Here is a 16,132-nt window from a genome sequence, read left to right on the forward strand (position 1 = left end):
GAAGTGGGTAAAAACAATTTCGAACTGATGTCACTTTTTCCCCAACTTGCTCACTACATCTCCCACTGCATCCATGTTCATGCAGCCCTGCGTGACACGCATTTTACGCACAGGAGAGGCAGAGTGGGTCGGGTCTGTGTTTACTTCCGGACTCCGATTTAGACTTCGCTCAGACAGCAGCAGCTCCAGTGGAGGTTCAGGCTGTCAGCTAGCACGGGAGCCTTACAAGGCTTCATGACAGAGGTTACCGGGTTGACCGGCGGCATCCCAGCGGACGAGCCTCTCTCTGCTCCATTGCACACCGGACACCGACTCACCGGGCAGCCCCGCGACGCTGCCCCGCTCTCCTTCGTCTGCCTTCGTGCTCAAAGTCACTCAATGCTGCGCTCCCGCTACCAGCTAACAGGCTGATCTGACTGTGTTACTGCCGCTTCATGATCCGAGCTAGCTGAGGATCAAAACAAGGACAATCGCTCAAAGTTTAAGCGGCGTTTGTGTTTGACCGGCCAGGACCCAGCAGCAGGGAGGGACACGGGCCCCGGGGAGAGCGACGGACTCGGGGCTAGGCAGCCAGGGCAGCGAGGGTGGTGGCTGGATAAACTAGGGGGTCGCCTCCAGCTCCTGGTGGATTTATCCCCTGCCAGCTAACGTTAGCTAAGCTAGCTACAAACAGCGCCATGGACTGGTTAATGGGGTGAGTACACACAGCTAGCATGGCTAGCCAGCTCACTGTGCTGTGTCAGGTCAACTGCGCAGTCTTTCTCTCCGCACAGTGTCTGACACCTCCGCAGTCAGCGTTAGACAGGTGCACTGCCGTGTTAAATCATGTTATATGTCCACTTTAATACATTAATGGAGCCAGGAGCGGGTAGCATGTTGCCTAGCTTAGCTTAGCTCTGCAAAGCTAGCCTGGTAGCAGAGCTGGCAGCGGTCTCCTCCTGCAGCGGGACACCATCCTCATGTTACCTCTCTCTGGCCTGCAGACATCTATCCAACGATGGCAGCGCCCAGATTAGGTCGTGAGAGTATCTCTGTAGAGGCCAGTTTGCTGAACAGGGAGCTTATTTATAGGAATGATTAACACAGCAAAGGGGCTAACGCTAGCAGCCTGTCAGTCTTGCTAACGCGGCTGTGCCCGGGTTGAGTTTATTCCTTTGCAAGGTGCGCTGCTCGCGCTCGCAGTCATGCTAACTGAATGTTACCTAATGTGCTACCTTTGGGAAACAACAGCTTCCGCGGCCAGTGAGCTCCATTCATGGGAATATAGCTTTTATATGTGAAATAGGCAACTTATGTTAATTCACTGAAGCACAATATACTCTAGGTGCACAGTGTGGAAGTTTATAAGCGTTGACACCTGACAGACGTTGATGATGCTGATTTGACACTTTCTTTCTGGCTGTACAGACATAAGAGAGCTGGTGGTTAGCACTGCTGAATGAGACACATCTGCCTCAGTCTGACACCTGCTACACAGAGTTCAATGCCACGAGCGCTGTGTTCAGGATTAACCTGTGACATTTGTGTAAGTGAGTGAGTAGCTTCACAAAGTCTACAAGCTCAGACTGCTAGGGTTGAACTCGGATGTGTTGTCTTGCACTTACTTGACTATTTGCCATGCAAACTTTAAGACACTGGATGTCTGGACAGAGCATTCATCATATTTGCCTGTAAGTAAAGGATGTGTTTTCACTTTCTTTTTCATTAAGGGTGCCGATATTTCCAACCCTTTGTGCTGATTTCGATACCAATATATTAGGCGCATGTTTTTTTTCCCCACCTAATTGAACATTGAGTCTCCCCTGTTGTGGAATTGATATCATGCCTACTCTTGTTGTAGTGGCCGACTGGCAGATGCAGAAATAACACAAACAGTGCTTTTTAAAACGTACACATTATCTGGGCAATATAAGAAAACTACTTAATGCCATATTTATTTGTATGTAAAATTTTCTTTGAAATAAAACTATATTTATCAAGCTTTTTTAGGGAATCATTGAGCATTTAGGCATAATTACTATGTTGTTTTATCAGCGGAAAATATCGGCAGAAAAATGGCTTGTAAATTTCATACAAGGGTAAGCTTTTATTTGCCCTCTATGGTATCTCTCCAAACTTGAGAACATCAAGTCTTCTGCACATCACACGCTCTAGTTTTGCACAGCAAGGTGTGTCCCTCTGAAGTTCTTATTTTTGCTGACTGGTTATCAGGTCGGCTGGCCGGCCGCACCGCTGTGCAAGCAGATCGGGGCTGCTGAAGGGTGGAGGCATGTTGTGAGGGATGATCCTTCGCATGGTGACATATTGGCCGTGAGATAAGGACGCCGTCCTTCGAGACGGGTTTACTGACTAGAAGAAGGCTTGTTTAGTTGTCATGTGTGTCTGTCAGTCAGCGGGATATGTGAGGAAAGTACTTAACAGGCTTTAATGATATTTGACAGACTTTATTGGCAATGGTGAGAGAACGATCGGATGAGTTTTGGGCGTGGAAGGCACCACCTCATTTCCACTTTCGACATTCTTCAGTATCTCCTGAGGCGTGTGTGCAACAAAAGCTTTCCTGGCACCACATGCACCAGATTAAATTTGAGCTTGGTTGTTCCATCTTGACCCTGAGAAAGTCATGAAGTGTTTTTGGTGTATCCACAGTTTTGCTCTGCATGGCCTCCTCCCTCTGACACTTGTTTTCCTGGTTTTGGTGGCTGCTTCTTGCATTGACTTGTCTCAAGTTGCGTCAGTTCTCTCAGTTGTAAGTGTGATTTATTGGCCTTTACCTCCCCTCTCCTTGTTTCCCCTCCGTCACTCACAGTAATAATGATAATATTTTGCTCCAACAGTCTGCGCTGGCACACCTGAACTGGTTTGCTTAGTGACCTGTTAAGAATTCAAAAGCAACACCCAGTTATGTGTCTTAAGGAGGCGAGGACTCTATACCTGCCTAGTAGCAGTTACACCTTTTAAATATGTCATAATCTAAACACTCACAGAAACAGAAGTCATGCTTATATATGAACTAAAACTGCTTATTCACAACAGCATTTCTGCACGTCGAGACTTTGTGTTTACCTGCGTGTTAAAGCTGCACGTTGTCTCCTGTTTATATATGCGGGTAAGGTGTGTGTGTGAGCTGAATGCATTGGAAGCGAGCAGGCGTGCGTCCAGCGTGCGTCACCGACAGAGTTGAGTCCATGAATGAGTTAACCAAGCGTGTAATCACTCTGAATACAGACCCAGGGTGAAGGACACCATTGGCCGGGAACGATAGAGGAGAGAAGAGGAAGAGGATGATGGGAGGGAGCGAGATGGAGCGATGAAGGCAGCTGATTTGGGGAGAAATGTGCAGATGAAGGGAAGGGAGAAGAAAGGGTGATGAATGAAAGAGGCGAGGAGGTTGATGAGGGCGATCTGAAGGGACGGGGGGGAATAGGAGACGCCGTGTTTTGTGACCGACGGACAGGATGGAGGAAGGGGATATGAAGGCTTTTGATGGTGTGGATGATTAGGGAGGAAAATGGAAGAATTAGCAGGTGGGGGAAGGGGTGGAGGAGGATGAAGCTCCACAGGGGATCAAATGGAGGTCTGAGGAGATGACAAGCACATGACGGCCTACTGAAGGTGCATAGATTGAGGATTCAGAAGGACGCATCTTGGTGCTTGTGTGTAAATGTAAGCGCCAAAAACAGTGTGTCTGAGCGTGTGTGTGTGTGTGTTTATTTTTGGCAGGGAGCATTATTTCAGAGCCGAATGACCTCGTGTGTCCGCACTCGGAGTCAGACAGGACGTCAAATCAGCGGGGAGATGCGCGACGCCCAAATGTGTCTTTTCCTGTTGGGTGAAATGAGCAGGCTTTGACAGATGTTTAATCCCCCTGCTTTTGAGTGATGGATTGGTAATGCTGAACGAAGAGCGAGAGACAGGATGGAAACTACAGCAGCAGCTAAGTGGAGCGCCGCTTTAGGCCGCCTGACCTGAGAGAGACTCGGATTTAATGTACACTTAGCTCGCTCTGCATCACCTGTGACATAATGGTATAGAGACAGCGCCTCATTATGCTGCAGCATTGGAGTAATGCAAGTAATGGTATGAGAGATTCCAGTAATAACAGGGCTGCTTGTTGTATCCTCTCATTTTGTGGCTGACAAATTTTAGGCATGAAACTTAGTTTTGAACGTTGTTTTTCTGCGAGAAGAAAAGTATGACGCCTCTGTTACTACCTCCGAACAACTTCGCCCCACCAATCTGCCTCTGTGCATTTTACAATGAAGAGACACGTAACAGAGGTGTAATAATCCCACCTCTAACTGGCAGTGTATAAGGGGCTATAGAGACAGACAACCTTTCACGCTCACATTCACACCTACGGGCAAATTTAGAGTCACCAAATGAACCTAACGAGCATGTCTTTGGACTGTGAGAGGAAGCCGGAGTAGCCGGAGGGAACCCACGCATGAACGGGGAGAACATGCAGACTCCACACAGAAAGACCCACTTCGTCCGAACCGGGATTCGCACCAGGAACCTTCTAGCAGTTATGGATAAGAAGTTGGGCTGGACATGGTCCTCCAAAAATCCAGGTACTCCTTTTGGATGTCAGTATTTGTTCAAGCGCTGGGGTAATCATATTTCATATACAATTATTAAAGAATAAAATTGCCAGTTCTGTATTAAAAGTTTACATAACAATCTGCTCAGATCCACTTGGTAGTCCGAGTATTCAAATAACGAAATTACCTAAAATGCCCCCTCCCCCGATGTTTTCATCGGTTGGTTGTCAAGGAAACGATGTATCTAATACTCAAAATAAGCTATCAACCCTTCAACAGTCTGTTTTCATTCGTCTCTTCCTCTTTCAGTCACTCGTCGGTCAACTTGTCAGCAAAAATGGTTAAAAATAAAGAACGAGAGTAAAGATGATGTCAGCTGATTGGTCTGTATGTAGAAGGGGAATTAACATGAACCACATATAGGCTGAACTTCCTCTATGTGTCTGCTCTGTCTCATCACTGTGACCTCCAGAGAACAAGTGTGGTCTGCTGTCACACAGAAAACTGGTGGGACTGTCCTCGCATTGTTTGTGATGGTTCATTTCTTTCTACAGTTTGTGGCCCATGAAGGCTTTTTAACCCCCTGCAGTTTGACAGTTTTCATTTAAGTCTGAGGGTGGCATGATTCTGTATTTTAAGTTTAAAAGCATGCAGGGAGCACACTAGAGTAGAGACGGTTTCTCAGTTTTAGATCACATGATCTAAAGTGGTTGGAAATCATATTTAGTTACAGAGTGTGTCATATTAATAGAGACGTGAGGTGGGTGGGTTCACATCAAAACCACAGGCTTGTTGATGAGCACGAAACTTTCCCCGTAAACCATCAAAGATCATCAAAGATGTACAACTTTTTAAGCTCTCACCTTTTCCATAAAAACAGCCAGTGAGGCTCAAGGGTTTTGTAGTATTTAGCAGCTCTCAGGTAGCAAAACTACAGTGTCGGGTATCTCCTGTGTTTGCATGTAAACGTTGTCATAAGCTTCCAAACTATCTGCACTGTAGCTATCAGCTTTTCTTTTTCCTTCATTCAAATGTCTTTTAATAAACTTTGCTGCTGAATTGGCTTTCTACTGACACAAAAGAGGAATAAAAGGAGGAAGAAAAAGAGATGACAAGGAGAGAAAAAGATGGAAAGGTTTTAAGGTCAAGGACAGAATATGTAAAAGAGAAAAATCACACGAACTTTGAACTGGTAAGTTGAATGTCACAACTGATGTTGAAAAGAGGGATGCGTCTGGTTCTAATGTTAACTAGCTGAGAGGCTAATTATCGTATCTGTCCGAGTCTGCATCATCCACAACTCCAACGTGGCTTCTCTTCAAATGCTCGTGCATTACCGACGTGCTCCCGTGATAAGCAAACCGCCCGCCGCCTGCTATGTTTTGTTGACCTGTCGCTTCACGCTCGCTGTCTTGCATGCACATCTCTCAGCAGAGATAGTAAGGATGCGAGATGGCTCACCCCTCAGATAACTTGGCTCCGGCAAACAATGCTGTGTCCGCGCACAGCATGAAAACATTGTAAAGCATGCACGATGATGGAACAAATGGATTGGCGACAATTAAATTAGTTGGGAGCTAAACTAAACTAAACTAAAAAAATACAACATTATGTATGTCTGAGAAATCTGTCTATTTGCACATCAGTTGATCTCTGCATGTGGTCCTGGATGGCAGCGTTTTGTGTTTCACTCTGACTCTTTGTTTGTCAGTAAAATCACTTTCCTGCCTCTGATTTTCTGTTTGTGTAAAAAGTTCCTAATGGGGTTTTTGCACAGTGCAACTCTGTCCTTGTGCAACCCCAATGCCTTATTTCCATTTCCGCTTCACACACGCACACGCATGGACCCACACACACACACACACACCGTTGCACACTGTGGCAGCCCAGGTGGCTGCTTCCGCTGCTCGCACCGCAGATGCAACTCTGATAACAGGCTGTGACAGACGAGCACACTTCATCTGAGAGCCGCTCCGGAATAGAAACTAACCAACGCTACCACCTTGTCGTTGCTTCGTGCAGGACGGAGTCTGACTGCTGTCTGTATTTCTGGCTTCATGATCATGCTCAGTGTGTCTCTGGTACACTGTTCTGTTATTAGGACTGACCTGGAGGCAGTGCAGCAGTCAGCTCACCAGAAGGTCTCTGTGGCGGCCGGGAAAGAGCTCTTAACTAGCTTATTACTGTTCCAGTGGAGGAGCTTCTGTTGGCTCTCTGTGTAGAGGAATCTGTTAACAATCAATTTATCGTGTCTGGCACTTGACGTTACTTTACGATTAAACACCCAAGGCAGCCCAGGCCAAGATGTTTAAGAGCACATAAGTCAGCCAAACCTTTAATGATGCTAACGTGGTGGAGTCTGACAGATTTACCTGGTGTTGTGACGGGCGGTTAGCCGACTCTCTCAACACACACCGCCTCTCTCTTTATGGTTAACATCAGCTGTTTTGGAAAAGTGACTTCCTTTGACTCATGGTGTTAGGTGCTTAACTTATCTATAAACGGTTTTATGTTTCCATACAGTCGGTCTGTTAAGGATGTGTGTCAATACTGCCTATTTAGACTGGAATCAAACTGAATGTGTGTTTGTGGAGGCCTGAGGCGTCCTGTCTGTACGAGAGCTTTTGTTTCCCTAAAGGAGGTTTGCATTATGGCTGAATCACTAACTGTAGGCTATAAAAATTGCAGTGCAATCCAGTTTTCTTGTCCTGCATTAAAAAACGCAAATCAATTGCATTCATTAAAATAATAATTTACATACACAGTGCCACACCTTAAAACTACTCCATTGATTCCCACACAGTTGGTGTTTGACACAGAATTAACAATGTTTCAATGCAATGGTCTTCTTCAGGTGTTGAAAACTGGGGACTTTACCTATATACAGACTCGCACATCAAAAGGCTGATGAGCACTGTGATGGCAGGTGTGGTCAAACATTAAAAGCCTGAAGAAGGTAAGAAGGTCATTGTGTCAAATCATTGTGGCATTTTTGTGGCATTTTTGTGGCATTGAGCAAGTGTGCAGGCATTTCTTCTTTTCCTGCTGTTTTTTGATTGCCCTGCACCTACGTGATTTGCGTTAACAAACCTTCTTCAACACAGAATTAACAACAAAAATATAAATTTTAGTCAGTACATAAACATATGGTATTTCTATGGGAGTGTAGGCATGTAACTATCACATGTTATGGATTGATGTATTGATTCAGGAATCATGATTAAAATCCAGAATATAAGTTGCATCGGGATATGAGACGCAGTCTGTTTTGGGGGGTATCCCAGAGGGAAAAAGGGCTTCTATAGTTATTTATAAACGTGTATACAAGTTATTTCAACACTATTTCAATTTATATTCATTTAAATGTTTTCCCCATGTCGAGTTTGCAATCCTGCTAGCTACCGGTGCTGCAGCTAACGGTAGCTGGCAGGCTTAGGTAGCGTTGATTGTTGTGAGGGTGGCGGCTGCACTGGCGATCATGACGGTGCATGTCCGTGACGAAGCGTTAGCAATCAAGTTAGTTTTCGTCGCTTAAAAAACAGCGAGGAAAACGCAAAGCAGCACATTGTAAATAAGAGACCCGGAAACAGTTTAATGCAGAGGTGTGAAGTCACCACTTAACAACCGCATAGCGCTATCATCTGGGTAAAATACAGTAACTGACAGACTTTGTGATGTCACATCCTGATGAAACATGTGATTTACGCCCCTATTACACTTCATCAGCATCAGCCGTGCCCTGCTTCAGTGATACTGGGTCCTGAACAGAGTCTCATCAGCAGACCTCTGGCTGTTTCACTCTGATGTGCTGCTGTGCTGAGGGATTATCTGGATGACAAGAAGACTAGTTGGTTTGTTTACTCCCCAGCAAGATTAATTGAGTCACTGCTAACCCTCCAACTCACTATCTATCTGTCATCTTCTCTCTTTCATTCTCATCCTCCTCCCTCTCTCTCTCTCTCTCTCTCTCTCTCTCTCTATTTCTCTCACTCTCTCTCTCTCTGGGGACGCTGATGTGCGGAGACGTTTGCGTGCTTGAGCTGGACCGTTGAGCCGCACAGAGCGAGGCAGCGTCGAACAGGCCCAGGGCAGCCTCAGCCCCTCTCTGAGAAATGCTTAGCAATAAAGGCTAGCTGGGGTGTCGGCTGCGTTCGGAGCATGAAGCCTGTATTTACAGAGTAATATCATACAAGCTCCATCTTGCTGTTTTTGCGCGCCGGCCTCACGTGTCTTTCGGTGTGGACAGAGGAAGTCAAAGAGTGGAAAGCAGAGCAGAGCTGGAGGGGCAGAGTCCAAACAAACAAGTCCTCATCTCCCCTCGCTCGCTCTTTTTTTATTTATTTTTTTTGCCTGTGCTCATCCAGGCTGCGACTTTATTTTTGGGGCAACAGTAGCAGATCGCTCCTCTTCCCCTGCAGCGTATAAGGGAAAAATGAGAAGCGGGGGTCGTCGGCACACTGTAAAAGCTCAGCTGTCATAGTTCAGAGGTGTTGATGACTTCGGGTTTCACAGGAAGTTGACACCTCTAGAGAAGTCGATCTAGTACGACCACAACCAGCAAGTAGCGCAATACAGAAGGAACTACTTTTTTAACTTTCCTTAATGATATAAAACCACAAATTTAACACATATAACTTAATTTTAGTTGCTTAGAATATTGCAACAAAACAAAAGTCTGTTTCTAGATTAAAAAGCTCTATTAAATGCCTTCAGAGGAGGCAAATATCCCGCACACACTTCCATACACACACTCCTGAGTGAATACCGCCGCACTCTCTCGTTTCTCTCTCGAGACGCCTTTCTCCTTCCCTGTCTTCTCTTCCTTTTTCAGGGAGAGGCCCAGAAATGAACGTGATACCAGAATGACTCGGCAGTTTGCCTTTCACTGAATATGCATAAGTGGATAATTGGAGAATCCGAATGCTCGCCCGGCTGTATGAAGCACTTTCAGCGCGCACTCGGGATGGAGGCTCCTGTTAGCTTCGGTGTTTTTGCCTCTTTTTTTTTTTCACCTGAGACGATGAGGTTTCAGAATCCTGAGGACAGAACATGCTGTGTGAGTTTGGAGCAACCTGATACTGTGATGGATCAGGAGGCTGCAAAATGCAACCCAGCTCAATACGTGATCTGGCTGTTGCTTGTGAAGCTTCTCCTCCCACTGAGATGGGTCCTGACCTGCTCAAACGCGCTGCCTTTTCATTGTCAACTGCACAGTTAGTTGACATTTAACCAGCAGCCTGGTGAGTGCAGTGTAGACCACATTTTCAACAAGGTGCCTGTATCGGCTCCGCAAGTAAGTTGAGATGTTCCTATGGCTACAATTAACGCAAATTCAACCGATCTCAGTCCAGCAATTTCATGAAAATAAGGCTTTGAAATAGTGCTGCACAATTAATCGAATAATATTCCCGATCATGATTTTGGCTTACCCACACTTGACTGCAATATTAACGCATTGATTGCTGCATGTTAACTAGCTAACACCTGGCGTTTTTTAGCCTTAATGGGAAAGGTTACAATTAGCATTCAGACCCGGATCAAATGACTCTGCAGTAGACCCGGGTAATTAACGCCTCGTCTCCGATCAGCATCGATGGAAACACAAAACCCGTGTCGATGTGCTAATCTCTGCCCCCTTTCCGGCACGATGCTATGCTCAGTCTGTAACTTCTGTGACTCCTTGTCATCTCTGCTACAAATTCCGCCCGTCTCCGTCTGAGCAGTGCTCGAACATCGTTCCAAATTTGTCAGCGCAGAGTTTGATAAACAGACTGAATGAGTAATAGATACAATAAAGACCTAACCACCGTAACATCTTCACTGTTTACTAACCCTCTCTCCAGGCGTGTTTGTGACGTCAGATGGTGACGCAGCAGAAAAGACACCTTCCTGGGTCTGAAAGGCGCATGAAGGCTCACGCTCAATCAAGTTTTGAATGCTGCTTGTTGTTACACTAAAATAGGAAGAGAGCAGGCCACTTGTTATACCAAAACACCGGTCCCCCGAAACGGCTCATCATCGGTTGTTTGGAGGTAATTGGGGTTTAGGGCAAGTGATGGTAGGCAAGAAAAAGTAATATGTAAAGAGTGCATGAAACGTGTGTCTGCGACACAGAGCAGCACAACTAAGGCCATGAGGAATAATGGCGCTGCTCCCCGTCCTCGTCCAGGGTCAAATCAAACATCCATGACAGCGACGCTGCATGAGCCAGAATGCAACAAGAGTGGAACTGAAAGTGTTGCTTTGTTTAAATGTAAAAGTACATTAAAACAATGTTCTTCCTAAAATTAAGAAATAATCGTGGTCTTAATATTGATCAATATAATCGTGATGATCATTTTGGCCGTAATCGTGCAGCCCTACTCTGAATCATTGCACCTTGCATCACGACTTCATTAAAAAGCTGCTGCTAAATGAGGCACTGTAGGTTGCAACAATCCCAAATAAAGCCAGGAACGTCCAAGAGGGTCTGATATCTGGCTGTGTTGACCTTTTCGACCCATTTTGTTCTCACTTTCATTCCTAAGATGTTCTGCCCAGTTGGGACACACTGCTGTGTTGCTCCTGGCATGTCCTTGGGGTGTCCGTTTCTGTGTGTGTGTTGCCTCTGTTTCACTTGGCAGCAGAGTGGCACCACGCTGTGACTGTGTTTACTCTTTCGTAACGCTCTGGGCAGCCCTGCCCGGCGCACACAACTGGCACCACCAGTCGGATGGAGAGAATCGACGGACAGAGAGCAGGAACAGGCCTGACTAATCAGCTGCACTCCCTCACTCTCCTGCTTTCTCTTGTTATTGGTCAAAAGAGGACGTTTCCCCCTCACAACACGGTCTTTAATTTCAAGCCAACCTCGCCACACAGATCCTGGACTTCACTGGCTTCCTGTAGTAGCAGGGCTGGCTCCCACAGCGCTGAGAGCAGCTACTGTTCTGTCAGAGAGTATCATAGTCATGGAGCGCTGCCAGCTAGAGCTGTCTTAAGATCAGCTAAAATAAGTCGAACCCCCTGCAGCAGGATTTAGGGTTGTTGTTGCCATCCACCCACCCACCAGGGACACCCCGCAGACCAGTTGGCTGCATTTATTTCAGGACTGGTTGCAGTCTTACAGATTCACTTCTGGCTATACGTTATATGTTTAACGATTACATTTTGTCTTCGTGTAGAAGCTTATTTAAGTAAAGGAGTAAAAGAAAAAGAGGGGACGGAGGAAGAGAGGGCAGCTGATAAGGATGCAGAGTATAGACAGATGGGTAAGGAGCCAGGGATGGAGGGATACGATGGTGGCGCAGACGGGCGATAGGTGAGATATGGAGATAAATGGGAAGCGGCTACGCAGGTCAGAGGGCGAGATTAGAAACAGCAGAGGTCTGCGACAGAGGACGGTGAGGGAGATTTAACAGCAGGACACTGAGAAAGAGCTGGAGTCTGGAGTCGTCTGCAGGTCGGAGAGGGATCTCAATCACCTGTGCACTCATTGGTTTGATTCCTACAACCTTAAAACACTTTGAGTGTTTACCCTGCAGAACAGTCGGTCCTCATTCACGATAAGAGGCCTAATTTGTCTTGGAGGAGTAAGCCTGTAATTCTGGGTGATTTTTTTTATTTATCTTTCGCCGAGTTGTGGTCAGCACCCTCGGGCGATGCTTCAGCTGAGCTGCTAAATCTGTGCAGAGCTGGTGGGCTGCTAGCGTCGGTGTAAGCTTGCCGGGTTTGTCCTTGGTGGCTGAGGCTAGGCCGCTAGGCTGGTCTGCACTGTAATTGGATTAGAGATCTCTGCGTTGCATCAGGCGAGGCAAGACGAATACACACATAGAGAGACACACACTTTTTAAAAGCACACATGCCCGAGGGAGCTGAGTTCATCTCAGTACTCCAGGTTTTACTCCTCCTCCTCCTCCTTCGCCTCATTTTGTACTCTCAAACTTTCTCCTCTCCTCAGCATCCTGCTATTTTCTTTATCCCTCTTTGCTCACACCCCTTCCCCCTGGCTCTTCTGTAAACGTGTGTGTGTATGTGTGTACAATCATGCATGTTGTGTATGAGCGTGTAAGTGTTTGTGTGCGTGTATGCGGATCAGTCCTCGGTCATGGATACCTTCTCTAAATAGGATTGCAGGAGCTGCAGCGGAGCTCATGCTGAGATCACCTGAGAGAATAAAAGAGGAATAAACAGTCACAAGTAGACGATAATGTGAACCCTCACACTGAACGTGATGGATGTGAACACGAAGATGTCCTACTGTACTCAGAGAGAGGAGTGAGGGAGCAGCTTCTGACCTAATTTAGGACTTCCTGTGTAGCAGCTTTGGACAGGAAGTAGAATGTGATGTTATGGGGTGGTGTGCTTCCTGATTGCCTCATCTACCCCTCCTAACCTCTTAGTGAGCAGTATTTTAGTAGTTTATTTTTAGGGTCCCAGGGAACCAAGTTAGTGGTCCTTATATGTTTGCAGGATTTGTTGGCAGGATTATACAAAGACATTTATTCTGTGCATGCATCAAAGTAGCTTCACTAACATTGTTCTCAGCCACCCTTTCCTTATAAGTGGCCAAATTAATGTTAGTGTCATGAACCAGGCCACTGGCGTAAGTCAAAGCCTCGCTAGTTGAACCTTGTGAATCGCCCTCACCAGATGACTCTCTCCTTGTCTCTTTTTTTGTCCAATCTAAAAACCTGCCTTGCTTCATTTTAAGCAATGTCTCTAGTCTTAGTACGGAAGCCCTAAGCAGGCGGACATCCGTACATTTTATTTACTCAGTTTTCCCATGATATTGAGTCATTTCCAGACATTTTCTCAAGGTATCAAGATCTCCTGGAAAAAGGTGGATTCCTCCCTTTGAGGGGGAAGAGTGCCCCAAGTGAATGAATTCAAGTATCTCGGAGTCTGGTGAGTGAGTGAGTGAGGGTAAAGTTGATCGTGTGATTGACAGACGGGTTGGTGCAGCGTTGCTGCGGGCGCTGTTCTGGACCTTCGTGGTGGAGAAGGAGCTGACCTGCAATTCAAAGCTCTTTACCAGTCGAGCTACGTTCCAACCCTCACCTATGGTCATGAGCTTTGGGTAGTGACCGAAAGAATGAGATTGCGGATACAAGTGGCCGAAATGAGCTTCTTCCACTGGGTATCCGGGCTCATCCTTAGAGATAGGGTAAGGAGCTCGGACATCTGGAGGGAGCTCGGAGTAGAGCCAGCTGAGGTAGTTCGGGCCTCTGATTAGGATGCCTCCTGGGCACCTCCCTCCAGAGGTTTACTTGGCACGTCTTGGGGCAGACCCAGAGGCCGCTGGAGGGATTATATATTCCGTCTAGCCTGAGGACGCCTCGGGATCCCCCAAGAGGAGCTGGAAATAAGATAATTGGAAGAGAATGGATAGATGGACTTCTGGAGATCTCTACTTATTTTTCTCATTATCTTGTGATAACAGGATAATTTTACAGCGATCTAGAGAACAAAACAGGCTGGTCTCTGTGATATAACATACAGACCACAGCATGCCATGCTTCCTTTACATGACGTAAGTGAAGCCTATGCTTGTTTTTTGCTTTTGCAACTCTGGATACAAGTTCTGATCATCTGACGTTACGGTGGTGCAGCGTTGCTATCTTGAGATAACCGGATAAAGAAGCCGAGATCTCAAGAAAACAACAGGAAATTACTGTTAGATAAGATGATCCTTTATTGATCCCCAGGGGGGGAATTCGGGTCATCACCTTATCACAGATGTATGGATACATTTCCACTATGGGCTTCTGTACACTGTCACATTGATGTTTTTCATCTTTGAAGAGGCTGCGTATTCACAGAAAACTCTACTGTGACCAGGGACTTGTAGTACTTGAACAATTAGGATTATTAATTTGTGTTGTGATTCTATTTCCTGGTTTGTGTCTTTTTTAAAAGGGCAAACTGTGAGTGAAGTCATATGTAGGGCCCCCTGGATAAGTGGAAAGGTAAATTCCCAGGTCAGCATTAGCAGGAAACATTACAGTAATCAGACTCCTCTTACAGTAAGGAAAGTGCAGCTCCAACGAACAGTTCAGATTCCAGGAAACAAAATGAAACTGAAGCCAAGGAGAAAAACGGATGTTATCTCAAAGCCTGGGCCTGGAGAGGAAGATACAGTGCACTTAATGGTGTCAGATGTTTCTGATCAGTGTATCACACGAGCAGGGTGTGGTGTGGTGTGTTCAGGTTTGTTCGACAGGTTCAGACAAGAGGCTGGCATCTCTGAAAATACAGCGTGAAGACAGGAAGAGACTAAAGTTCAGCAACACAGAGGAAGAGATACAAGAGAGAGAGAATTTCCCTTCTATGAGTGTTCCCGCCTTTTATCTTTCCGTGCATATGTTAACTATCGTACAGCACATGTGGATGCGGTTTAGGCGAGAAATTAAACAGCAGCAAGTCAAGTCGGTGAGATTAGAGGGAGACGGCGATAGAAGAGGCTTAATGTGTGACAGGCCAGCACCAGCAGCCATATGTTTCATATGTGTCCACTGACAACCCTGCCGTATGTCTCTGATCTGCACATATGGCCTTTACATCTCCTCCACTTCCTGCCACCATGACAGCAAAGAGAGGGAGGGAGCGCGCAGCACGAGGGCAGAGATAGAAGGAGGATGTAGCTCTAACGATCGCAAAACAAGTTGTGTCCTTGTTTTAGGGAGTTTAATTGATCAAATCCACACCCAGCAGATCTGAATCAGTGCTGAGGCTTTAAACCGGTTCGCCCAAACACCAGCAGCAGTTCAGACTTGCAGATTTATTCAGCGTGATGGTTTCCTAAGCTAGCAAAGTGGCTCAAATGTTGGCACAAACCAGCTCCATGAGATATCCAAAAAAGGATGTGGAGGAGGAGGAGGAGGTTCAGAGAGTTGGATGTGGATGGGAGGCAGAGGGATCACAGAGAAGGGAGCTGGCGTTCAGGGTCCTCCGATTTCCACTGCTGGGTTGGGGTCACTGTATAGGAGCTGCTGACCGGGCCTCCCAGGAGTGAGGCTGAGCAGCTCAAGGCTGGACACGACACACAAACACAAGACACACAACAGAGGATTTGACCCCTATAAGGCCTCTGATATCCCCCCGAGGAAGTGTTTGCGTGTAAACACGGATAAGTCTGACTGACGGAGGGCTTACAGAGGGCCACGCTGGGGAACATGCTCCGTCCGCGTGCTGTCCTGTTCAAACATACAGCACACTGAACTTCATTATAGAGCAGTCTAGATCTTCACACACACAGCTGTTTGCCATGATGAAGTCACAACACTTCTTTTCTTCAGCTGTAGACCTGCTAAACGTGACCTGTCTAAAAGCGTCTTAATCACTGGTGGTCTCTGAGCTAGAAGCTAGCTGTGGTACACAGGGTATTATGGGTAGTATTATGAGCGTGGGAGCGAGGTCAGCAGCTCACTTTGCCACAGTTAAATCCAGGAAGCCAGAGGGAAGGAAGGAATTCACACCATTACATCCAACTCAATCTTTCAGCATTTATCATTTTACATTGAACATTGAGTACAACATATTATGTAGTGAGGAGCAAACTGTGTCTCTCTGTTTCTACAGTCTGTTCAGATAACTAAATGATTAGGGCT

At 46.3% G+C, this 16,132-nt stretch overlaps 1 protein-coding gene across 1 annotated transcript in view; it reads left to right on the top strand.

The window, feature by feature from the left end:
- The first annotated feature begins 202 nt into the window (after nt 1–202).
- mob2a (MOB kinase activator 2a) overlaps nt 203–16,132 on the top strand; it is a 63,236-nt gene continuing 47,306 nt past the window's right edge. Inside the window, exon 1 of the mRNA XM_069685702.1 lies at nt 203–694. Within this exon, the coding sequence (XP_069541803.1) occupies nt 678–694 (17 nt within the window). The 5' untranslated portion in view covers nt 203–677. The remainder of the gene's footprint in view (nt 695–16,132) is intronic.

The sequence above is a fragment of the Semicossyphus pulcher genome, unplaced genomic scaffold (assembly GCF_022749685.1).
Source record: "Semicossyphus pulcher isolate SPU_LCO1_2020_fin unplaced genomic scaffold, fSemPul1.0.p SCAF_8, whole genome shotgun sequence".
Taxonomy (NCBI): domain Eukaryota; kingdom Metazoa; phylum Chordata; class Actinopteri; order Labriformes; family Labridae; genus Semicossyphus; species Semicossyphus pulcher.